The 26,192-nt window shown below is 38.6% G+C and overlaps 1 protein-coding gene across 1 annotated transcript in view; it reads left to right on the top strand.

The window, feature by feature from the left end:
- Positions 1-8,132: 8,132 nt before the first annotated feature.
- The window catches only part of XKR6 (XK related 6), a 253,894-nt gene continuing 235,834 nt past the window's right edge, over positions 8,133-26,192 (top strand). The window contains exon 1 of the mRNA XM_036240694.1: positions 8,133-8,917. Coding sequence (XP_036096587.1) covers positions 8,154-8,917 — 764 coding nt within the window. The 5' untranslated portion in view covers positions 8,133-8,153. The remainder of the gene's footprint in view (positions 8,918-26,192) is intronic.

Raw genomic sequence — 26,192 nt, 5'->3', positions numbered from 1 at the left:
ACTTGTAGATACAGTAAGAACTCCCCCTCTCTTCCATGTGGCTCCCTCTGCACATGTTATGTCATCCCCCCTTTAAAATGTTTTTAATTGATTTTTAGAGAAAGTGGAAAGGAGAGGGAGAAAAACATCCATATGAGAGAGAAACATCAATGGGCTGCCTCCAGCATGCCTCCTACAGGGGATGGAGCCTGAAATCTGGGCATATGCACTGACTGGGAATTGAACCCGGACCTCTTAGTCCATGGGACAATGCTCAACCCACTGAGCCATACTGGCCTGGGCTACCCCCTTCTTTTGGAGTTCCAGAGACTTTGCTTTGCTCGCTACTAGGTTCCTTGGGTAACGTGCCTAACACATAGTAATTACTCAATAAATAGCGCTTGAATAAATATCTCAGATTCTTATTTTTTTAAATAAAAATAAAATGATGGTTCCTTATAGCTAAAGGAACATTACATAAACTAAAATAATGCAAGACTGCATATAAATAAATTATAATGTGTGGTAGAGATTCTACATGCTACCGGATTTCAGAAGACATTATCATTCTGTATTAGAGTCATGAAGGGCATTTTTGCTGAAGAAGGTGGGATCTGAAACAGGTATTAAAAGATGAGAGTGATTTTTGAGCCATTGCTACTATGACACCTTCTTCATAGTAGGCCTTCATTAAAAGTTTATTGATTTGAATTTTAAATTGAATAATAGACAAAGAGAAAATACTCTGTGAATGAATAAAAAGCAAGATCAGAAGCTCAGTACAGAAATGAGCTGGATATGTATGAACAATGAGGGCATTTTCCTAATAAGAGTGTGTTCTAGCCAACAGTGAAAATTAATTTTGTCCACGTGGTTTGGAAACAAGATTATAGAAGATCTGAAAACTGAAGGGTGCAGTTGGATTTTGTACTATAGGCAATAGTGAGCCATTATGTGTTCTCACACTAGTATGATAGATTTTAGGTTTATTAGTCTGATGATGGTAAGCAGGCCAGATGGGCAATAAAGTAAGGGAGATTAGGTAAGAGTTCTCAACTGAGATAAAATCAGTTCCTTATATATTTTTTGCATTTCTTTATGACTTATAAAGCACTCAATAAACCTACAGATTCTCACTAGTCATGGAGAGAGGTAGGGCAGATATTAATATTCTTCTTCCACCTGAAAACTGAGATTCAATTCATATTTGTCTAAAGTCATAGAACTGGTAAATGGTGTCATTGGAAGTCAAACTACTTTTTGCCTTTTACTATTTAAGCTCAGTGTTCCTGTCATTAAGAAATAGAAATGAGGAGATAGCAAAAACTGAAAATGAATGATCTATGCAACTTTATAAAGTATGTGAATCAGCATAATTCACATTATGTAGTATTAAATGTCCTGGCCTGAATATCAAGAAATTTAAGCCCTAATCCTTGAGTTAATGCGAACTAGTGTGACGTTAAATAAATGTCTTCTATGCTCAGCTTCCTCTTCCTCGTCTGTAACACAGGGCTTGTACACAAAATGCTTTTTTTTTTTTATTCCTCGCCCAAGGATACTTTTCTGTTTATCATCAGATAGAGCAAGAGGGAGGGAGAGAGAAAGAGAGAGACAGAGAGAAACATTGATGTGATAGAGCCACATCGACTGGTTGTCTCTCTCACAACCCGACCAGGGCCAGGGACACTGCAACCAACGTACATGTCCTTGGCCAGAAATCAAACGTGCAACCTATTGGTCTGCAGGCTAACACTCTAACCTCTGAGTCAAACAGGCCAGGGCACAAAATGCTCTTTAAATTCATCCTGGCTCACTGGTCTTGGAGTTTGTGAGTGAGTTATTGGCTAGAGGTCTGGGATGACCAAGCGAGGCTGGTATTACAGCAGTAAGAAAATTAGAGGACACACTCAACTTGAAGGCCAGGGATGATGAGCTCAGGTTTGTCCATCAGGGAGAACTTATAGAGAGTGGCAGGCAGAATAACAGCCCCTAAATATGGCCACATCCTAATCCTTGAAATCTGTGAATATGTTAGCTTACATGGCAAAAGAAATTTCAGATGTATTTAAAATAAGTATTTTGAGTTGGGGAGATTAGATGATCTTGGTAGATTTTTATAAGGGAAACAGGGAGAAAAGAGCATCAGAGATACAAGAAGAGATGTGATGAGAGAAGCAGAGGTGAAGCAAATGCTGGCTTTGAAGAGGAAAAAGGAACATGAGGAAAGGAATGCAGGCAGCCTGTAGATCTAGAAAAGGAAAAGAACTCTCCCCCAGAGCCTCCAGAAGGAACATGGCCCTGCTGACACCTTGACTCCCACTGAGACCCATTTTGGACTTTTGTCCTCCAGAACTGTGAGCTAATAAATGTGTGTTGTCTTAGGCCATTGAGTTTGTGATGCTTTGTTTACAGCAGCCCTAGGAAACAAGTATAGGGAGTGACTAGGGGGGGGAGGACTAAGATTTACGTGGCATCTACTGTACACCAGGCCTTGATATCACAATAAACTTGTGTGGGGGACAGTGTGCTTACTATGTTATACATCAGGAAAATAAATCTGAGAGTTGCAGTAGCTTGCCCAGGTGACACAGTAAGGGGCTGTTTAGGAAATTTCAACTCCAGGCTGTGTGACTGCTTTTACCATCACACAATTTCTAGTTTGAAAGGCAAAGTTCACAAGAAGCCTACACAGGTACTTAACCACACAGTGCTGGAAAAACAAAAAACATGTGGTATAAATTAATGGACCAGGGGCATGGAATAAGGAAGACTTTCATAAAGATCTGGTGACATGAGGCAGGGAAGGGCCAGCATAAACCACGTATTCAGTAGCAGGTACTTTTCATACAGATCATTTCATTAAACCATCACACATCACACTGAGACAAACTGTATTCTTGTCATTTTTACGGTTGAGGAACTGAGGCTTAACTAAGAAAGTACCTTGCTCAAAATCCTATAGCTAGTTAATGACAGAGCTGTGGTTTAAATACAAGGCTTAACCTACCGTGATTTAAAAAACAAAACAAAACAAAAAAGAGGTGTGTAGGCTCCTTCTCTGAAATGGCCTGTATGATTTGATTTGTTATTGCTTGCTCTTCATTTTCTTTTGGTTGAGCATGAATAGGTGATTTCACATAATTTATATGTATGGATGATGAATTTACTGTATTCTGCTCTTTGGGAAATTAACTCATGGAGCTCATTATCTTTACTTAGACAATTTGGTGGATAAAAATACAACAAAGTTCAAGAAGGGTTTAGTTTACACATGTCAGAGTTCTTAAGAGAGAAAAAAGCCTTTATGAACTACTTACTGTCCAGAGAGAAATACAGATGTGTCCACCCCTTCACTCCTACCTATCCCTGCACCCCTCATGTGTGCACATTCCCCCTCACCACCAAAAAAGCCTCCTCCAAACATTTGTCATTTTTCTTTTATCCCTGCCCCTATTCACACCATTTCTCCCCACCACTACCACCACCCTATAGGTAATCACTTGTTTCTTGCGTACCATTCCTAAGTTGTTTATGCAAATACAAGCAAATAGGAATAGATAACCTTAACCTTCCCCTTTCTTACAGAAGATGCTCTATCATTTTTGCACTTTGCTCTTTTTGTGTAACAAAGTATCCTGCGACTTCTATATCATTCAAAAGAAAACTACACATTTTCAATATCACTGCATGGTATTCTGTCAACTAGTTTCCCTTTGGATTGACATTTGATTTCTTTTCTCCTTCATTTTCCCCTTTTTATTATAAACAATGCTAAATGAATAACCTTGACCACAGGTAACTTTTGACATGTGCACATTTATAAACTCCTATAAGAAAGATCGCTGTCTTAGAGGGTGATTGCATTTTAAATTTTGACAGAGTTCAAAAATTCCTTCGATAGAAATTGTACCATTTTGTAACACCACCAGGAGTGTACAAGAGTGCTCGCTGAAATTTCAGTTCTTAACATCAAATAGAGATGGAGCTTCAAGGGCTAATGGGTTCTGTGAGCTTACTCTGCAGTGCTCAAAGAAGTCCTATTTCTATAGAAGACAGGAAGATACAAGGATTCAAATTGATAAGGATGACATCACATGGTAGTTTTGAAGTTTTACTCAGGCTTAAATTAGGAAAATCTTGTGAAGAACGTATGAGAAAGCACCTTTGAAATACTTTGGCTGGGACAAATCTCTATGTTGGAATTCAAGTTTTCTTTCTCCTAGATGTGTATCAGCATCATAATTGGGTCCCTCCAGTGACTAATACAGTTACACTGACTTTATTTCCAGGGGCCAGTAACTGCCTGGTTTAGCCTTTGGAATTAAACCTGCTAGGATTCTAATCCATGGTCACCCTACCTCCCATGGATGTGACTCTGGAAAAGTCATTTGGTAGACTCAAGGTTGTTTTCTAGACCATTAATATGAAGATACTAATCTCCATGCTTTTGGGACTGTTGTAATATTAAATGGAATATTTGGGACAGTGTCTAATACATAATAGCACGCAACACTAACTTTCCCATCTTTGACATTCTGAATATAGCAGAGAATTGGGAAGAAAAACCCCAAAGGTTTCTCTAAACTACCAAAATGTACGCCACAATTTCCATATATTGAATTTGTCTTATTTTACTCATAGAAGATGCTCTAAAAACCTACTCACTATTATTTTACATGTAATACTAACATGCTTTGTGGTTTGGCTCTCTAGCCTATATCTGAGTGGAAATAATAGGGGCCCAAGTTGTTACCTGACTGAACTATGAAAAGCAGAGATTTTTTTTTTTTTAAAGGTGTTATTTGTAAACAACAACAACAGTGTCTACTAGGCCTGGGGAACCTCTTAGCATGAGACTACTTTAAGGTCAAGTCATCAAAAAAGAGTTAACTGGTGTGCTATTAAGAGAGCAGACCCACCCAGCTGGTGTGGCTCAATGGTTGAACATTGACCCATGCACCAAGAGGTTGCTGGTTCGATTCCCGGTCAGGGCACATGCCCAGGTTGTGGGCCAAATCCCCAGTGGGGGGCATGCAGGAGGCAGCCAATCAATGTTCTCTCTTGTCGATGTTTCTATCTCTCTCTCCCTGTCTCTTCCTCTCTCTATAAAATCAATAAAGAAAAAAAATTTAAAAAAGAGGAGCAGACCTTAAAGTAATGCATTTCTTTTTTATTAATTTCCCCACATCCCTCATTTAATAAAGAATAGAGGTATTTATGTGATACATCAATGAGTTTTATGAAGATTTACATCACAAAATATAAAATACAGTTCAAAAGGGTAAATTTCAGTTATCCAGAAAGTGAATTTAATTAATTCACTCATTTAACCAATATTTATTGAGTGCTCATGATGAGTTCAGTACTGTGCAAAGTGATGATGTTACTTGGAACACCTAATTGCCCCAAAACTCCAGGTAAAAAAAAAAGTACCATTCATCACAAAGTCCAAATTTCTGATAACCTTTCAGTGAGTCTCATGATAGCTGTATTATCATTTATCATTGTAAGAGATTTTAATTTTAGAACCTCCTGGGTTCTACAGTGTATTACTTCCAAATAATGCAGAATGATAAAATTGTTGAAACAGCAAATGTAAAGTTGAAATCATTTGAGTCTGTGAATCCTATAAATCTGCTTGAAGCTCCAATTGTGAAAGCACTTTTGACTCAATCTCATTTGTCAGCCTTATACAGTAAGTATAACTTACTTAGCTAGTTTCACTAGTAGATAATGTTCTTTTACGGAACAGAGAAATAGGAATATGCCATTGCTGCTTAAAGAGAGGAAATATATTTTAAACACAAATTCATTGTACCTATTTCCTAGATGTATTTAAAAATACTTGAATTTATTAGAGATACCAAATCTAAATGATAGAATTTAAGTAACTATATGTTGGTACTATGCAAACATAATAGCAACAATAGTGATAATAATCATAACAATAATAATGGCAGTTACCATTTATTTAGTGCTTACTCTCTATTACTATCTATTAGGTATTATGTTGAGAGCTTTGAATGGACTACCACCTTTAATTTGCCCAACAACTTTTAAAAGAAAGCCCTATTACCATTTTTACTACATAACATAGGATATTGAGGTTTAAAGAAGTTAATTCCCTTATTCACATTGTACACATTATTTTAGTGGAACTGAGATCCAAACCTGGGCAATCCTACTGGATGTGTATACCATTGTTCTCAGGCATGATTAATTCAAACTCAGCAAAGAAAGAAATAGAATCCCATCTGTATGCAGAAATAATCCTTACCTGCTGGCTATAAGTTTTACTACCATAGTAACAAGAGGTTTAAATCATAGTATGAAATAAAAGGATACAGCTATGTGACTTGTTTCCAAAAGAAGATTTTGGAATCATCCTCCCCCCCCCCCCCCAAAAAAAAGAACAAATGACTGGTGTACAAATTCTCTATGGGTACTTTCTGTAAAGTCTTTACAGGTTTTATTTACCTTGGCACAAATATTCATGTAAAGTTATGTCCTGAAATGTGGAATCCTCATCTTTCCCCCACCACTCCTAAAACTTAACTAATTGCTATAGAGTTAAATATCATAGACATCAAAATGATATCATAGAAAATTTCAAAAGTACTTTTCTTCCACAGAACCTCAATGCCATCCATATAGATATTACCTAATTTGTCCTCAGCATTTCAAAAAAAGTTATTGGCATTATTAAAAAGTTTTACTGAAGGAGGAAGTAGATAGAATCAGAAAAATGAGTACAAAAATATAGAAAGGTCATGAGAAAAATGCAGTGTTTAAATGTTTTTCTGTTTTTAACTTCAGAATGTTCCTTTCACCTGATGAGTAATAACTATTACCATGTAGCTTCCTCTGTATGGCTTCAAATATACTTTCAGTGGGACATCATTGTAATTCAAATCCATTCAGTGCTGCTTCACTTCAATAATTTGTTAGTTAAGATTAAGTAGTGTACCCTGCACCTATTTTAATGATATAACACATTGATACCATTTTCACTCATTTAAAGCCATGTTTACTGACAGAGCCTTTAGCACCAAAAAATTCTAAAAGGCAATCTTCACACATTCAAATAATCTGAAAAAGTAATTGGTATAGCCTAACCTCTGGCTAGTTTTGAATTTTCCACATTAAGGTCACAGAATTTTAAAAATTGCATACTTCAAAAAAAGTTGACAAATACATCAATGGGGAAGATGATACACTCAAGGTCACACTATGCCAATTCAATCTTTGCTCTAACATTCAAGACACAATAGGGCTGATTTTTAACCGGATTTTGCCTGGAGGTTTCTTAAGGAAACTGTGGAAACTATTACAAAAGATGGTAAAGTTGTCAGTGACAGGAAAAGCATGGGGTCAACAGAGGTAAAAGAGGAAGGAGGTATCTAAATAGAAGTGAGAATCAATAAGTTGTGTGTGGGACTCTAACTTATGTAATTTCTAAAGACCCTCAAAATAAGAAAAGAGTAAGAGGTGTTTTTAAAAGGAAAAAAAAAAAAAAAAGAACTGCCAAAGAGGTGAGACACAGCCATTTTGATTGGGGGGAAGGGTGTCTACACAATGAGGTCATCCTATCTCCCGGAAGTGACACGTAATCACCTGCTTTGCACTAGCTCCGCCCCTTCCCTCAGAGGTCCCGCCCCTCCGCCAGCAGCCGGGAGGGTGTTAGGGGGCGTTTCTCCAGGAGGAAAGCTGTGAGCTGCGACGCTGAGGAAGGGGACCCCAAAACGTCTGGCACTGCCCCCTCCAGGGATCACTTTGGACCGCCTCACTTGGCCCAGCAGGATTCAGAAACGCCGAGGGGTCAACCTGATGGGTTTCGGGGTCAACGGAAGAGGGGAAGGGGAGCCCTGGCGGGGAGAACCCCCCGGCCCCCCGCCCAGCAGCTGAGGCATAGGAGGGCGGCCATCTTGGCCGGGAGGGTAGGGCCGGGGAGCTGCGGGCGCCGTGTGATTGGGGGGCTCGCCCGGAAGTGACGCCAACTACCCGGAAGCGGAGGGGGTTCCCTGGCCCACTCCCCCCTCGTTCGTTTGCTCCCCCGCTTCCTCCCCGCCCCCCTTCCTCTCCATTCGTTTCCCCCCTCCCCGTTCCCTGCCTTCTTCCCCCCCCCACCCATCCCTCCCCCCCCAACCTCCGGAGCTGGGAAGAGAGTCAAGATGGCGGCGAAATCCGATGGCGGTGGCGTGGGGGTGGGCTTCGCCCAGCTGCACAACCTGGACGAGGCGGTGGGCAGCGGCGGCGAGGAGGACGGGGAGCCCGGGGGAGGCGGCTGCGGCGGCGGCGGAGACGGCAGCGAGCCCGGCGAGAGCAGCTCGCTGCACATCTGCCACTGCTGCAACACCTCCTCGTGCTACTGGGGCTGCCGCTCCGCCTGCCTGCGCTCCCTCCTGGGCAAGAAGCCGCGCCGCAGCGCCGCCGCCGACGGGGGGGACCAGCCGCTGCAACCGCCCGCGGCCGCCGGCGCCGACCGCCACCCCCCGACGCCCTCGGCCGCGCGGCCGCAGCCGCCGCCGCCGCAGGTGGAGCGGCCGTGGCTCGACTGCCTGTGGATCGTGCTGGCGCTGCTGGTCTTCTTCGGGGACGTGGGCACCGACCTGTGGCTGGCCCTCGACTACTACCGCAAGGGGGACTACGGCTACTTCGGGCTGACCCTCTTCTTCGTGCTGGTGCCGTCGCTGCTGGTGCAGAGCCTGAGCTTCCGCTGGTTCGTGCAGGACTACACGGGCGGCGGGCTGGGCGCCGTGGAGGGGCTCAGCAGCCGGGGCCCCCCCATGATGGGGGCCGGCTATGGCCACGGCGCGGCCCGCGGCGGCCCGGGCGCGGGGGGCTCGGCCACGCCGGGGGCGCAGCGCCTGTGCCGCCTCTCCGTGTGGATCTGGCAGTCGGTCATCCACCTGCTGCAGATGGGGCAGGTGTGGAGGTAAGAGCACTGCGGGGATGGGGGCGGGGGCCTGGCCAGGCGCCCTGCGGAGGGCCCCGCGAGCGAGGCCGGAGCCCTGTGGGGCGCTCTCCGCCCTCGAGGTGCCTGGCAGGTGGGCCCTTCAGACGGGCCCGGTCTGGGGTCTTGAAGGAGGGGTTTGCCGCGCACTTCCCCTGGCGTCTCAAAAAGACCATCTTTTGATCTGGAACGTTGGCCACGCCTTTTGGCCCAGGGAGGCCCAAGTCCCGCTGTTTGTCTTCATCCTTGGTTCGCACTTATCAGAGCCCCTGCCTCATCCTTCCTCTCTCCTCTACCTGTATTCCTCTTGTTCCTTTCCCCTGTATCCCAAGGTAACCAGCCGCTAGAGGTTTTTATCTGCACCCCAGATCTTCTCCTGGGGCGGCGTGGGGCGGGGGGGAACCTTCCTTCTTCCAGCCGGTTTGCACTCGGTTTTGTCCCCCGGTGAGACATCTTCCCCTCTTCTGTCTTCTCTCCGCAGTGGCCTGTGTGGGGCCCTGTGCAAACCCCCTGGCTGCCTTTCTATTTAGCACTCCTTTATTCCACGCCCCCTTCCCCCCCCCTCCCCGCAATCCCATCCCCTGCAAATGACTCCAAACCTGCCTTCCTTGAAGGAAAAATGAACCCCCCCCCCCCGGATTAGACGTGCCCTTTTCTCAGTGACAAGTGAAATTGTATAGTATGCGATGAGTGTAAGCGTTTGTTTTTAATTCTCATCTCCAGAAAATCTAGACACCTAGACACTTATTCTGATGGAATCTTGGTTTTGGTAACCAGGCCAGTGTGTAGGTGATTTACATTTACACAAGCCCTAAGCTTGGCCCTGCGGCCCTTTACCGTTTTGCAAATTTCCCGTGTGCCAGGTGAATCCCTCAAACATCACTTGCAGATGTTCTTTTAGCCACCAGCCTTAAATGGCTAAACTAAGACAACAATCTTATTAAAACCTTGGTAAATCTGTGCTCTCAAACTTAAATCTGATTGAGTGTATTCTGGGAACAGTGAGTTGTAGGTAAGAGCATTTCCAAAAGAAAAAAATCTTACTGAAGATGAATTACACAGAGCTCTTGAGGTACATTGCTTCTGTGAGAAGACATTTTGCCTTGATTACCCTGACTCCTCCACCTAGTAGGAGATTTTAGGTGCTCAGTATTTTAGTTAGCTGAGATAAAGTTTGTCTTTTGAATTGTTTGTGCAAATCTCTCTTCAGAATTTTAAATAAAAACGTTTCAGAAAGCATGGGATTGAGTTAATGAAATCTTGAAAGTGAATGTAAGAACTTTGTCCTACAGAATTTACATGCAAATTCCGAAAAGGGGACATTTGAGTGGTTCCTGGATTGAACCAAGCAACCTTTTTTCTAGCTGTATTTGTCTGCACATCATTTGTTTCCTGATGATAAGTTAGTAGGGGGTGGGGGTGGGTAAAATTAAAAAATTATGGTTGACTAACTTGTAGTTATTTTGAGCATAGCTTAGGGTCAAGTAAAATTTTGAAAAATATTTTGAATTTGAAATCTAAACCTAAAACACCCCTAAATATACAAATCTACTAAATCAAAGGTAATGTGTTCGATATTGGGGCTACCTCTTTTGATTTCTTGCAGGTTGATAAGGTGTAAAGGAATAAATGGGGAGAGGGACAAAAACTATGGGGAAGAGAAAGATTTTGAAATACTAGTAAACTTTAACAGCATGCATTTAATAACTAAGCTTCTACTGAACAAGCCAAAGTCACTTATCTCTCTCCATGTCTTAGACTCCTAAGAGTGGGCAATCAAAAGATTGGTGTCAGGTTAAAATTCCTGAGAGAATTGTTTCTAATGTAATCCATCCTGGCTATTTATTAGTAGTAAGCTTTAGAGACATAATGAAAATGGAGTTCAATTTTGCAAAATATTTAGGCAGAATAATTTTTCCTTAACCGACCTAAATCTTAATTGTATTGGGGCAAAGTAGAAGTCCAGATTTTAGAATAAACTGACAAGTACATTTTAAGTTCTTATGGTTGTTTAAAAGAGGGTAGATAATTATTTTCCCAGACCTTCATTGAAATTTCAAGGTCTACAATGGTGTGTGTGTGTGTGTGTGTGTGTGTGTGTGTATTTATGAATATATATGATGCCTGTGATTTTACTGTCTGAATTTTTTTTCAATATTAGAATATATGTCTAAATATTTTATTAAGTTTCAAAAGTATAGTGTGCTAACTCAACTGAGTTATTTATCCCAGCATAGCAATACTTTAGGAGAAATGTTTACTGAGGAAAGATTGTATTTTTATTTTTGCAGTAAGCTGGTTTTGTTTGAAATACTCTAGGAGCAGAGTTTGCTTTTTAATACCTGCTAATCATATGGTTTGCATAGAAATAATTCATATGTAAAAGCTTTGGAGAAAGGTTTTTATTCATTTCTTGTTTAATATCTTGGCAAATTACTTGTCAGTGTGTATAAACATACATCTCAGTTTTTACTGCAGATCTTTTGGGGTTACAGTTCCCTTATTCTTATTTGTTACTTGAATTTTGCTATCTCACATGGTCATGTGATATGAAGGTTAAGGTCTAGGAATTAATATTGATTTGGGCCACAGTTCTAAGAAAAGATGTTGGTGAAGTTGTACATTGTCAAAACTGATTCCATTAAATCATGAATACCTATATCTTCATATGCTATTGTTATTTAAATGTAAAATTATTTGACTCTTGCTTGGACAAAAGCACAACAGGGCTTATTTAAGAAAATTTAGTTTCCTTTTATAGTAAGGTGGTAAACTTCTGCATGTTGCCTTTGCTTTCAAGATGGAAAATACCAAATAGCTTTTACAAAATGTAAGAAAGTATTTTTGGTTGGGCCAAACTTGCAACATAGCAGGGTAGTCTGTAGGATGATTTAGTTTCATGAACTTCCTTTTGCACAGCGCTACTGTGATTATTTAATACATCTTTTACCCTCACTAATTACTTAACATGTAACTTTCTGTGTAGCTTTATGTGCTCCATTTTTCAGGTGCCTAGGAGTAACAGGAATATGAATCACTCATACCAGGAATATAAGTCACAACGGGCCTCAATTCAGTACATCAGTTTGTTGTTAGAAAGTGAAATCATTTTCTTGGAGGGTTAGACCTTAGGAACATTTTGATTTAGTTTGCATATTGCATTGTATGTAAGTTTTTCCTTTACCATATTGGCCTTTCTTTGGTTTTGTGCTTCATTTGAGGGTGCTTATATGTGTTGGCAGTTCTCTGCAGTCTAGAAGCAACAGTTGTTAGACTGAAATTTCATCTAATGTCATAGTCAAATAATTAGTCTCTCTTTTTATTTTTATTTTTTTATGAATGTGCTTTCACCCTTCTATTTTACAAAGTAAAAATGAATTTACTTAAAACTTGAATGGTATTTGCAATTTTTATTTATTTAAAAAATTTATTAATCCTCACTCGAGGATATTTTTCCATTGATTTTCAGATAGAGTGGAAGGGAGGGAGGGAGGGAGGGAAGGGGAGAGAGAGAGAAACATCAATGTGAGAGAGAGACATTGATTGGTTACCTTCCATAGGACCCCAACTAGGCTGGGGATAGAACCACAACCAAGGTATATGCCCTTGACCAGAATCAAACCTGAGATTCTTTGGTCCTTGGGCTGATGCTCTAACCACTGAGAAACCCGGCCCGGGTGTATTTGTGATTTTTTTAAAGTGAACTTTTTTTTTATCTTTAAAAGTCAGCTTTCCTTTCCCTTGGGAGATGAGATGGGGTGCAGGGTTGACTTCAAAAGAATAAAAAGAAAAAGGCGTTTCAAGTATTGTAATAACATCATCAATATGTGAACAGTCTAAAGCTTTGTTTTTAGTATTTTTTGTTTGTTTCAAGACTTTGGTGTAGTATAGGGACATAGCTCTTTATATAATTAGCAGTAAACGTTGCTGGGCTGGTGAAGAGATAAATATGCTTTTTTAATTCCTCCCACCTCCACTTCTTGTGTAGGGATACTTGGTATATTATGGGACTTTGTTCTTGTTAAATATTTTAGAATAATTGTTCTTAATTGTGGCTGAGAATAGAACCTACTACAGCTTAAAAAAAAAAAAAAAAAAAAAAAAAACAGAAAGAAAAATGCGCTAGCATTGCTGACCTGCTGAAGAAGAATCCCAAGGTGGGACCTAAACAATCTTATTTTTAGAAGCTCCACAGGTGGTCAGATAGGCAGCCAGATTTGAGGAACGCATTTAGAATTGGGTTTCAGGCTTGTTTGATTTGGTGGTTGTTATTGAATTTGTTCTTATTAATATGATGAAACTTTTGGGAAGGGAATTATTTGGTACTGTGAAGTTTGGTTTCTGGACAACACCATAACAGAGTGACTTTACCTTGGAAACATGAGTGTCTAAAAGCACTTGGAGCTGTCCTCGTTGTATGCACTTATGGTACTCAGTGTTTTTTCCTTTGAGTCCAAGTATGCATCTTATTCTAAAAGGATTCCTAAATTCAAAGCAGTCTTCAATCATTGTAGCCCACTTCTCTGCCTTTTATGTGAGCCAAATAGTACCTTTATGATTATATTGAATGTAAAAGGTATATTTTAATTTTGAAGTGATTCTCTTAAGTAGGCTTGAGGTAAACATAACTGGGATTACGAGAGGCATTAGACTAAGTGATCTGTAATGTCCCTCTAACTGTAAGATTTTGTCATTTAAAAATTCATTTGTGTGAGGCCAGGGTACTAGTTATAGTCACATTAAAATATTATATTCATGTATTCATGTGTGTGTCTGTATGTCTGTCTAAAGGGGTCTTTATATGTCTGCCTTTTACTGGGTGGGAATCACAGTATTCTAAAAATATCATTGTTTTTCATTGTATCTATAAATTTAATGGAATTCTGGTTCAAAAGAAACTCAGTGGAATTTTTTGAGGAGAAACTTGAGAAAAATTGATCTGAGAAAAGTAAATGTTTTTGTGTAGTCAAAAGAACCTAGAAAAAGAAATATGTTGAGACTTACCTTATCAGAAAGTGGATGTGCTATAAAGTGTTAATAATTTGAACAGTGTGCCGCTGGCAGAGGAATTAAGTAAATGGGTAGTGAAGCAGAAAAAGTGAAATAAATGGACAGGTTTGTGGGAATTTAGACAGTAAAGGTGGCATTTCTAATTATTGAATGGAAAAAAGATTATGTAACAAATGATATTGAAGCAGTAGTCTACCCATTGAGGGGGAAAAGTTGATATCTGTATAAACAAAAAATCTAAAAGAATGAAAGATGCAATAAAATATTAAACTGTAAAATCTCTAGAAGAAAATGTAGGATAATAATTTGATGATCCTGCAGTGTGAAAAAGGGACAAATTTAACAACATAAAGTCTCATCTAGTTATCCCCACCTGAAAAATTACAGAAAAACATGATTAGTTGTGAATTAAATTTAGACAAGGAGCTATGTACTTTATAAAGGAGAGTGACTATGAAGAGAACATCTATGAAGATTAGTTTTTATTTTTGAACAAAAACAGTAAAAACTTGACATTTGTGGTGAATTTTTAAGGTCAGATAATGAAAAAATGGCATACTTTGAGTAAAATTGAAATTAGTTGTAAAGGATAGTTATTTCCAGAATGATCTAGGAACAAAACCTCAAAATATGTATTACAGAATTCTAGCAGTCCAGAAGTCTAACAGGCACATGTCAGAAATCAAAAGCATTTCATTTTTGTCTTTTAACATTATTTGTTTTTGATTTTTCAATTTGATCCATAGGTCAATTAGTTAGGCTTTTGTAATGGATTAATTCTGGACTGTGGGAAAGATTCTGTGGGGTGCAGAAAGAAATAAACTGTGTCACCCTGGCTGGTGTGGCTCAGTTGGCTGAGTGTAGTTCTGTGTACCAAAAGGTCACTGGTTCAATTTCGGTCAGGGTACATGCCCAAGTTGCAGGTTTGGACCCCAGTGCGGATGCATGCAGGAGGCAACAGATTGGTGCTTCTCTCACACACGGATGTTTCTCTCTCTCTCTTCCTCTCCCTTTCTCTTTTTCTCTCTAAAAGTAATTAAAAAATAATAAATCGTGTCTTAAATGTTGCTGTTTTCACCATGGGCTTATTTGCTTTTATAGAATACTCTCTGTAAATACATTTGTATTTGTGGCTAAAACTTTAGTTTATTCCCCAGGATATTCTGTTTGCTAACTTCCTTTTATTCAGAAATTCTGGATTTCTTATTTAGTTCTGAAAGAGTTAATTTTTTAAAATCATGAAATATAGCCTCATTTAAAAAGTTCTGTGACCTGTCTGTTGCCTGAAGAGATTCCACTATTTACCACTACTGAAGATATTCAAAACAAACAAAAAAGCACAGGACATTTCATGGTATAAAGGGAACACTGGAGTTGAGAAATCCAGTATATCATTCCACAAGTTACAAAAAAAAAATCTCTGGTCTTAGTTTCCTCATATTACATTTATCAAACAAGGAGTTAAATTGATCTTTAAGGTCCCTTCAATTTTGAGACATCTATTATGGTATGTATTGGTGTTAGTGCTCTGAAGTTTCAAAGAAGGAATTTCAGACTCTAGTTTGAACAATTCATCCATCTTAAACATACTGGAAACATGAAGAAAAATGGCAAAAGTGAGGAAGACACCAAATCCATGGCTTGGGAGGCCTGCCAATCAAATAGAGCTGGCAGGGAATTAAGAAAGAACCCAGCCCTTCCAGACAGCAGACACACTCCACTTTCTCTCTTGAGCCATGTTTCTTGGAGTGGTCAGAGAACCCTCTGTGTTCTAATAGGTAAACTGTAAGTTGCATCTAGGGTCTTGATTATATTCAGTCTACAAATTTTAGTCTAAAGTACTGTTTTATACTTCATATTTACATTGTATCAGTAGGCATATAATAAATTATTCATCTTACTATTAGTGATACTGAGTTTATCTCTTGGTTAAGGCTCTGACTGCCAGATTTCTCTGTAAAAAGGTACATTTTCTTGTTTATAATCAGTAAGTAACTCATGGGGTAATACTTTGGCAAGGTGTCACTAACCTGTTTCCCTAATAGTTTTAATGGCCATTGACAATCCTTGTTTGAATCAATTATGAAATTGTTGGTAGGAGATGAGATTGTTTTATTTTATTTATTTATTTTTAAATAATTTTCTATTGATTTTTAGAGAAAGAAGGGAGAGGGAGAGAGACATAGAAACATCAACGAGAGAAACATGGATTGGCTGCCTCATGCTTGCCCCCTACTGGGGATCGAGCCTGCAACCCCAGGCATGTGCCCTGACTGGGAACCAGTGACCTCTTGGTGAATGGGTCAACACTCAACCACTGAGCCACACTGACTGGGCGAGATTGTATTTTAAACAAGCTCTCTAGTAATTCTTACCTTCTTTAAAGTTTTAGATCCATTTACTCTACTGGAATCAGGACCTGGGGGGGGGGGGGGGCGTTCTGTCCTTTAGAAGTTGCTATATGAATCTTAGGCACTGCTTGTGTTTCAGTGGGTTGTCAGCAGACAGAGTTAAAGTTTCATGTTAGTTTTGGAGGAACAGAATTAAAGTTCAGAGCTAATAGAAGTATTAGGCTTATAGAAATCACTAAGGAGGAAAGGAAACTATATTGAAAATTCTGTTTTTACAGATATTATCTCATTTAAATTTTCATGTTTTTCAGGCCTATTTTACATATGAAGGTATGAGTTTAGAGAAGTTAAGTAATCTTAAGTCATGGTAACTGGTGGAGGAAGACATTGAAGCCAGATCTCACTGATTGCAAAATATGTGCAGTTTTTCTACATCAGATGTCTCTTATAATGATCAGGAAGCTCTTCTCACTAATTACTTGGCTTTACTTTGGGACTTTACTGTTCTGGCTTATTGGTAGTGGAGGAATGATGTTCTTGAACCACTGGGACTTCTTGATGAACAAGCTGAAGTTCTTTGAGACCTCTGATTTCTAGTCTAATGCATTAAACTCTACAGATTAGGGTAGGCTCATGACTCTTTTAGTTGATTGTAACCACTAATGTGATTCAAATAGCGGTTTCTTGGTGTCTGTATCCTTAGGAAATTATTTTCAGTTCTTTACCCTAGTCCCTTTCTCAGGGTAGACACACCTTCCAATCCTATGATTTCCACATTGAGGAAAATGAATATATAGGGTTGACAGTACCCTCTTGGCCACTCTTTATTCCTGCAGGTCCCACCTAAATGCTGTACCCATATGTTGGTTAGTTCTCTGTTGACCATTTGGAAACACCAAGAGCAGCAGCAGCTCGTTCAAAAGCATTTGTTTTCGAACCTTGGCTCTGCGTTGGAGTCACTTGGAGAATTAGGTTTGGGTTCCATCATAAGAGATTATGGTACAGTATGTCTAGGATTGGCTTTAGGACCTATATATTTTAAAAATCTGTGTTTTCAGTAAGCTTCCCAATAAGTGCACAGACAGGGATGAGAACCATAGTTGTATAAGCTGATTTCTACCAGTTTTTACAGTGTTAGTTCTCAAGGAGGAGGACTTTATATTAGAGTCACTTGGGAATATTTTGTAAACTTCAGCACTAAGCATATCAGATGAAGAAGGGTGTAATGTATGAAGGAAAATCTGATGATGATTTTATTGGAACACCAGTATTTAGACAATCTGTGATTGGACCTTACTCTTAGCTGGAATGGGTTGGCAAAAGTGTTTATTAATCAAATAATAGCTGTATTTGCCATATGCTATGGCATATGGGTCATCATATACTGTACTTAGATTTAGAATACTGTAACACTTAACATTAAAACTGTATGGCACATAACTTAATATTCCTTTGACTCAGAAGCTTCTTTGGAAGTTTGAAGTACTTCAAGGTCATTATTAACACGAATTATCACTGTTAGTATTTCAGAAGTGCCAGGTTAGAGGTATTTTACTGTGTTAGGGAAATTGATATTCAACGAGAGTGAATTTCATGTCTCAAATTTTCAGAAATATTATATTTGTTGAAATCAGTGCCAAGGATAGGATTCCTAAAGAGAAACTGGTGAATGACAGGGGAGAAGTGATCTAATAGGTATTAAATGGATGTCAATAGAGACCAAAATGAAGGGAGCAAAGAAGAAAATTGCCTTATCTACATTTTGTTTGATAGATTCATGGTGTTGAATAGCTAAGGGAGGGGAGAGAAAAAGGTCATACAGTGTTTTACTCTACTACTTCATGCTGGTAAGCATACATAAAATCTACACACACCAGAATAATATCCCTTTGAGCTCCATCTAGGAATGTACTGTGGCAGTGGTCAGAAAACCCAACCTCCTGGGGTAAGCTCATGGTCAGAAATCCTAGGAGAGGCAATGGCTGGCAGAGATGGGACACAGAGTGTATGGGCAAGCACAGTGTAGAGCGGGTTGGATCTTCTGTGATTCTGGATCAAAATGAGCAAAACTCCAACACATTTGTCTGTTTGCTTGGTCATAAGGAATACAGCTTTGGAGTTGTCAACTAAATAGTGGTTATAAATAGCACTGTATATTTAGCATGCTGCCATTTGCAGTTTTCATCATAGCTGACTCTGAAGGAAAAGATTCTGCCTTCCAATAAAGAATTTATATATTCAAAATTTAAGCAAAATAGTTTTACTTATACCTCGCGGGTGATGGTGTGCTTTTGGATTGAGAGAAAAGAGAAGCCACATAAAGGATTGATTACTCCATTTGCAGATTAAACAAAAGTTGTCAAAACAAAGCTGAGGTTAAAAGCGATTACATTGTACATTGGGAAAAACAGAATTAGAATGTGTTTTGGCATTTTTGGATTGTATTTGAGGTTTCCACTATTTCATAGGTACCGCATAATTTTTAGGTAGTTTTCAAGGTGTTGTAATCTAGGATTAAATGAGATGGTATTTTTCAAGTACATTACAGAATTTTGAATGGGGCCCTATGAGGTTGGAGTATATCATTTTGCCTATTTACTTGGCATTTGCAGTTCACCTTCTCAATTTGTGGTACACTCATATCTACTGTAATGTGATAGATATATGCATTCCTGAAAAACCTCTCATTCTGTAAAATCACACTAAAAATAATAGAGCTGTGGAAACATAGTATTAAGGTGAGACTGCTTAAAAAAAACTACGTAACCTTGTAAGCAGAGCACTAACAAAATACAGGACAATCCAAATAAAAATGCTAGCACACTAGGTGGGTGGCATATACACTCAGCATCATACCTAGATGATTCTAGGCTTTATTTTATCCTAGAACTTGTTTTTTCTTCTTTGATATGTAGATTCTTGTAGGTATTAACTTCTCTGGAGGCCATTTTCACGAAAATTAAAGCTCAGATGCAGGGTGTAGCCTTCATGTGTGCCCACAGCATCACCAGGTAGTGAAAAACATAATGGATAGAGAAGCCATGAAACCAACTGTCACTACTTGTACCAAAGGGAGGTATTTTGGTAAGATTCTCACCATTTTTCCTTGTCTTCACTAACCCCCTCCCCCCAATCTTTCTTGTTATTTGTGAAAAATCTTGTCCCTGATAGCTTCAAACATTAATATGCTGGGAAGACTCATTCATGAACCAATAGGCTTTCCCCATTACACTGTTGTCATTCGCATTTTGCCAATCATGTGTGAAGGAATCCGTGTTACACAAGCATGCATTGTGGCATAACTGACATATTTTTGAATTGTGATAGTGTCAAGATGCAGTTCTTGAAAATGTCAAGGTTCAATTGTTTTGGTAAGTTCTAGTTTTGGAGATACTATAGTGTTTCAAGGTTATGTGAAATGTATTGCTCTTCTCATGCTTTGTTGGCCCTTATATACAATGAAGAAGTGAAGAAGGGCAGTTTCAATCCACTTTTAAATTTCAGCTTTTGTAACAGTCATCAGATGGAATCTGAAAAATCTCATTGCCACATCAGCACTTGAACTACATATATGGAGCAGGAATGGTTTCAAATTTTGGTTCATTTGAAATGTGGTTATAGTGAGGTTTTAAATTAAAATTCATCTGAGCATACAGTAAACAGAATAAAGTGCAACAGTAGCCAGTTGTCAAGGAAAAGACTGATGGGTAGAATAAACAGACAGCTTACAGCAGTATAAACAATCTGTTTTCAAAGGGTTTTTCTTTTTTCTTTTTTAAGGATGCTTGGGAGAACTTCCAGATTAAGTAGAAGTTACTTAAATATGGAAGGCAGCGAATGTACAACATGTATGTTAGTGACTATTACAGTTTCCTCAACTATAATAACACAAACTTATGTGTTAACACAGACTTATGGCTTAGCACAGTAGAAATGTATTGTCTACTGTGGGACTCAACACCTTCAGCATTCAGCCAGTGAAAGGAAAGAAAATTTAGAGAAATCATAATTGCTTCTTAAAAGCCCTAACTTGAATAGACATACATCACTTGTGCTGACATTCCATTGTAGAGAAGTAGTAGCTCTGTGACAATACACAGATCAAGGGAGGCTGGGAAATGTAGTTTTGCCCAGGCAACAGTTTTGTGATTCTGTGCTTAGTCCTGGTACCCTTCTTATTAAGGGAGGTGTGTGTGTGTGTGTGTGTGTGTGTGTGTGCATGTGCATGTGTAATGTAAATTGGTATTGATTAAAGTGTAAAGAGACTATTTCTTTTTAAAACTTTGATTTATGTTTAAATTCAATATTTTACAGTATGCGACTCATGTCAGACCTCTGTCTCATTGTGTCCTTTAAAAAATATAAAAACAATTTTTAGCCTGAGGGTCATATAAAAACAGGCCATTCTCTATTTTAATTGGTCAGGTAAAACAAATATTTTAATAAGCTCTTAAAATATAACTAAGTTTAATCATTTTAAGTGTGATTCATACTAAATTAGAATATAATGAAATAATACTAGAGTTTTAAATAATTTTTTTTCAGATGAAATTACACTAAGGTAAAATGGCTTTCTAAGGCTAAATAAAAAATATTATGGCTCTTAATCCTGAGCCTTGTCAATGTTTCAAGTTTTAAAAAATAGTTCATGTGGTTTAGGACAGTTTGGGATATATGACCACAGCTGATGTAACTTTAACAAAACCATGTCCTGTACATAGGGACCTTTTTCTGCACTATTCCCAAAGTAATACTCTTAGAAGCCTCTCCTTGTTTTTCATCTGTTAATTGCACAGCCCACCAACCATATAACCTAAAAATTGTGCAAAATTTATACCTAAATTTGGAATTTTATGCTAACTTTATATATGACTACAACTTAATGCATTTTGTTTGGTTTGTGTGTTAATAACTACATGGATTTAAAGAATCTAAAAATTCCTTTAAAGTATGTTAAAGCATCTAAATTTAATGTTAAATGAAACCAAAATATGTCAGAATATTTTATAAGTTCTTATAGAAAGCGATAAAATATTTAAAAAATAGAGACCTACTACTCTGGTATTGAAACTGTTTTAAGATACTCTTTTAATTCCAACCATTTAGGTTACATTTTCTGATATTCTTAAATGGCTTTTAAAAATTAGGTTACTAAAACATTAAAATAGTAAATATATATATATGTATGTATGTATGTATGTATTTTTATTCCTCACCAGAGGATATTTTTCTATTTATCATTATATAGAGTGGGAGGGAGGGATAGAGAGAGAGAGAGAGAGAGAGAGAGAGAGAGAGAAACATCAATGTGATAGAGCCTCATTGACTGGTTGCCTTCCATACAACGTGACTAGGGCTGGGGACAAACTGCAGCCAAGGTATGTACCCTTGACTGGAATCGAACCCGCAGCTCTTTGGTCCACGGGCTGATGCTCTAACAGCTGAGCCAAACTGGCAAGGGCAATATATGTATTTATGTACAGGCTATTTAATAATTAAAGTTTCTCTACATAATCTTACCACTAATTGAAACTGTGCTAGGGGTCTAGATAAGGATCCTTGATGTTTTTTCTTGTAAACCAAAATCTGTGACCTGTATGGCTAATAAGTTATTAATACCTTTTCAAACTATTGTACTTGAGAGATAAAACTGGAAATTATAGTTAGAATAAAAGTTATACACTGAAACCTTTAACAGAAGCTATATGGTGTTATAGGTTAAATACACACTACTTGAGATAAACTTTTTTGTCTATTTGATCTTATTAATAGAATTTTTGTACTTTTAATATATTTACTTATAAAAGCTGGTGCTGGCTTAGGGTTTTTTTTTTTAAATCCTCACCTAAGGATATTTTTCTATTTATCTTCAGACAGAGTGGGAGAAAGAGGGAGAGAGAGTAAGGGAGAGAGAGAGAAACATCTATGTGAGAGGGACACATCGACTGGTTGCCTCCCTCGTGACCTCGACAAGGACTGGGACGAACCGCAACCAAGGTATGTTCCCTTTGGCCAGAATTGAACCCTCGACTCGTTGGTCCTTGGACTAACACAGTACCACTGGGCCAAACCAGCCAGGGGTGGCTTAGTTTTTCTCTGCCATTATTCCATATGTTGTTGCTAGAGGATATTGCCCAGACTGCAAACCTGACTCCCCAGCATTGTGTAAAGCCACTGGATGACTCTGAGCCTGATCAAAATAAGTGCTGTTACATCCATGAACTCCAGAACACAGTGCTGCTGTAGATGTTACAATGCCTACACTGTGTTTAAAACCTCATTCATGCCCTGGCCGGTTTGGCTCAGCGGTTAGAGTGTCGGCCTGCGGTCCTGAGAGACCCGGGTTCAGTTCCCGCTAGGGGCGCGTACCTCGGTTGCAGTTTGTCCCCGGCCCTGGTCGGTTGTGCGGGTGGCAGCCACTCGATGTGTTCCTTTCACATCGATGTTTCTCTCTCTCTCTCTGTTCCTCTCTCTCCCTCCCACTCTACCTGAACAAAAATTGGATGAGGATAAAAAAAAAAAAACTCATTCATGCCCGCCATTGTGGCTCGGCGGTTGAGCATCGACCCATGCACCAAGAGTTTGCCAGTTCGATTCCCGGTCAGGACACATGCCCGGGTTGTGCACCTGATCCTCGGTGAGGGGCATGCAGGAGGCAGCCAGTTGATGTTTTCTCTCATTGATGTTTCTATTTCTCTCTCCCTCTCTAAAAATCAATAAAGAAAAAATATAAAAAAAGAAAATTTCTTAAAAAAATAAACAGAAAAATCTCATTATACGCCTTTCTTTTTAAAAAAAATTTATTGATTGATTTTAGATAGAGAGGAAGGGAATGGAGAGAGAGAGAGAGAGAGAGAGAGAGAGAGAGAGAGAGAGAGAGAACATTGCTTTGTTGTTCCACTCATCCATGTATTCATTGGTTGATTCTTGTGTGTGCCCTGACCGGAAATTGAACCTACAGCTGAGCTACCTGGCCAGGGTCATAAACCTTTTCAGTTTTCAATTTATAAAGCTCACTTGGATGGACTCTCCAAAAGTCTTATTTATTGGCATTATAGTAATATTAATTAACACAGACCTTAAGATATTAAGACCTAAAAAAATGAATTGCTTAACTTCAAATAATAGTTACTCTTGATTGACATAGATATAACCTCAAATAATAATTTTTAAAATTCAACAATAACACCTCACACCTTTTAGTGTGACTATTATCAAAAAACTAAAAAAGAATAAGTATTGGTGAACATATGGAGAGATTGGGACCCTTGTGCTCTGTTGTTGGGAATGAAATAGTATAACCATTATGGAAAACAGTATGGTGGTTCCTCAAAAGATTAAATATAGAATTACATATGATCCAGCAATTTCATTTCTGTGTATATACCCAGAAGAATTGAAACCAGGGACTTGAAGAGATATTTGTACACTTGTATTCATAGCAGGATTATTCATAATAGCCAAAAGGTGGAAGTAGCCCCAGTGTTCATGGATGGATGTATGGATAAACAAAATGTAGCATATACATATAATAGAATAGTATTCAGCCTTAAGAAGGAAGGGAATTCTGATACATGCTACAACGTAGATGAGCCTTGAGGGCATGCTAAGTGACCTAAACCAGTAACAAAAGCACTATACTGTATGATTCCACTTTTCTGAGGTGCCTAGAGTAGAATAGTCAGATTAATAGGGACAGAAACTAGAATGGTGGTTGCTAAGGGCTGGGGGAAGGGAGGAATGGGAAGTTTGAGATGATGAAAAGACTTATGTGGATGAACACTGGTGATAGTTGCACAATAGTGTGAGTGTACTTCATACCACTGAACTGTACCCTTAAAAGTGGTTAAGGTAGTTAATTTCTTGTTACGTGTGTATTGTCACGATTCAACAAACGAACCCTTTAAATATTTTCATTTCTTTCTAGCCCTACTCGTAACTTAAATGAACAAACAATCTTTTTCTCATCCTTGTCCAGGACTGTTGCCAATTTAAAAAACAAAAACAAAAACAATACTGATTACGTCAACTCATTTAGATCAAGGTGTACCTCTTGTCATTGCTGGGGATCAGTCTCAATTGTGTTATCTACAATATTATTTTAAAATTTGTCACTTCCACTTCAACAACACAGTATGACCATTGTCAGGTAAAAAGTTAGTCTTATTGTAGCCTTCACATTAATACCCATAGTGTCAGATTTGAGAAAGGGACCCCCCCCCCCCCGTGTTATTAAATCTGAAGTTACTTCAATAAAGGATGGGCAGTATTTCAAATTTAAAAGCACCTTTCCAAGTTCTCCTTCCTGCAGCATGACCTGTGGTGATGAGGCCTAGCATTGTCTAATAAGAAAGGATGGGCCCTGTTGGTCTCAATTTTGCTTTGGACCAGTTATTAACTTGAACAAATTATTTAACCTTTTTGTTCTTGAGTTCCCTCATAGATAAAATAGAGCATATTTGGGTAAAAAAACAATCAGAAAGAGCTTTATGGAGGAGGAGCACTACCTCAGAAGGTTGATTTGAGAATTAAGATTTAATACATGTAAAATCTGAGAATAGCTCTTGATACAGAGTAAGTACTCACTAAATGTTAGATGTTAATTAACAGCTTCTTCTCCCTGGCCCACAATATTGAAAATTGTACCTGGCATTGATAGGTTTCTGCCTGGCCAAATTTTTCCTCCTTTCTAACTGTTCAAACCTTTTTTATACATATAAAAGTGCCTTGCATGGATATTCTTGGTAAATTCTCCAAATATTGTTCAAGCAGTTATAAATAGGTATCCATTAAAAGATTGTTCTCATTGTAAGTGAAACCTGGGAGAAAGCTACAGTCATTTTGTAATTTATTTACATATTGATCAATGCTCATGTAAAAAGCGGCTTATCCATATTCAAGAATAAAATTAGGCAGCCATGTCTTTTGAAATACAGCCTATCTAAAAGTCAAAACAGTTTCTACCACCAAGAAATCTAAAAATGTTTATATGAGCTTTTTTTTTTTTAAGAATAAAATTGTGAAATACTTTTATGCATGTATAAACTTTTGATGGAAAAAGAATTCACCACTCTTTAGTTGGTGAGGAAAATATTGAGTATAAATGGTTTATTTATGCAATAACCCTTCAAAATCCCCTCAACAAAGAATGACATTAACCAGCCATTTTACATCCTCTGCAAACAACATTAAATCTTAGTTCTCTGAACCTACCACTACCAGATCAAAGACCTTGGTCTCTCTTTGTTCACAGAATATACTGTAGGCTTTTAAACCAGAAGTATGACACCTTGTGTGGTTCCAGACTTTTCTAACCCTATATTTCATTACTTCATTACTTTTTTGGCTGGACTTTATTACTGAGATATTCTTAAAACGCTGTCTATTTCCACCAAGTCATTCTCACTCCCTATACTGTTTTGTCTCCATACCTTTGCACGAGTTTTGTCCTTCATCTGGTTCTCAACCAGGAATAATTTTGCTCCTCTCACACCAAACATTTGTCAATGTCTTAGAGACTTCTTGGTTGTCACAGCTGGAGGTTGCTAGTGAGTAGAGACCAGGGATGCTGCTGAACATCCCACAATGCACAAGACAGTCGTCTAGGACAAAGAATTCTAAAACAAAGTGCCAAGGTTGATAGGCCTGACCCAGACAGTCCTTTGCATTGCTCTTTGTTCAAATTCTAATCATGCTTTATGACCTCTTTTAATTGTTACATCTTCCATGAAAGTGGGTCCTTGTCTCTCTGTCCAAGTAATCACTCCTAATTTTGGACTTTCCCAGGAAAAGTGCTTTTGGCACTTAGTATTTAAATATTTTTTTATCCCATTTATAATCTGTTCTCTCCCTTGTTGAACTTTAAAAAACATTTTTTTCTTTATTGATTTTAGAGA

The sequence above is a fragment of the Molossus molossus genome, unplaced genomic scaffold (genome assembly GCF_014108415.1).
Source record: "Molossus molossus isolate mMolMol1 unplaced genomic scaffold, mMolMol1.p scaffold_m16_p_4, whole genome shotgun sequence".
NCBI lineage: Eukaryota > Metazoa > Chordata > Mammalia > Chiroptera > Molossidae > Molossus > Molossus molossus.
Note: the sequence above shows the minus strand (reverse complement) of the source record. Positions and strands in the feature narration are given on the sequence as shown.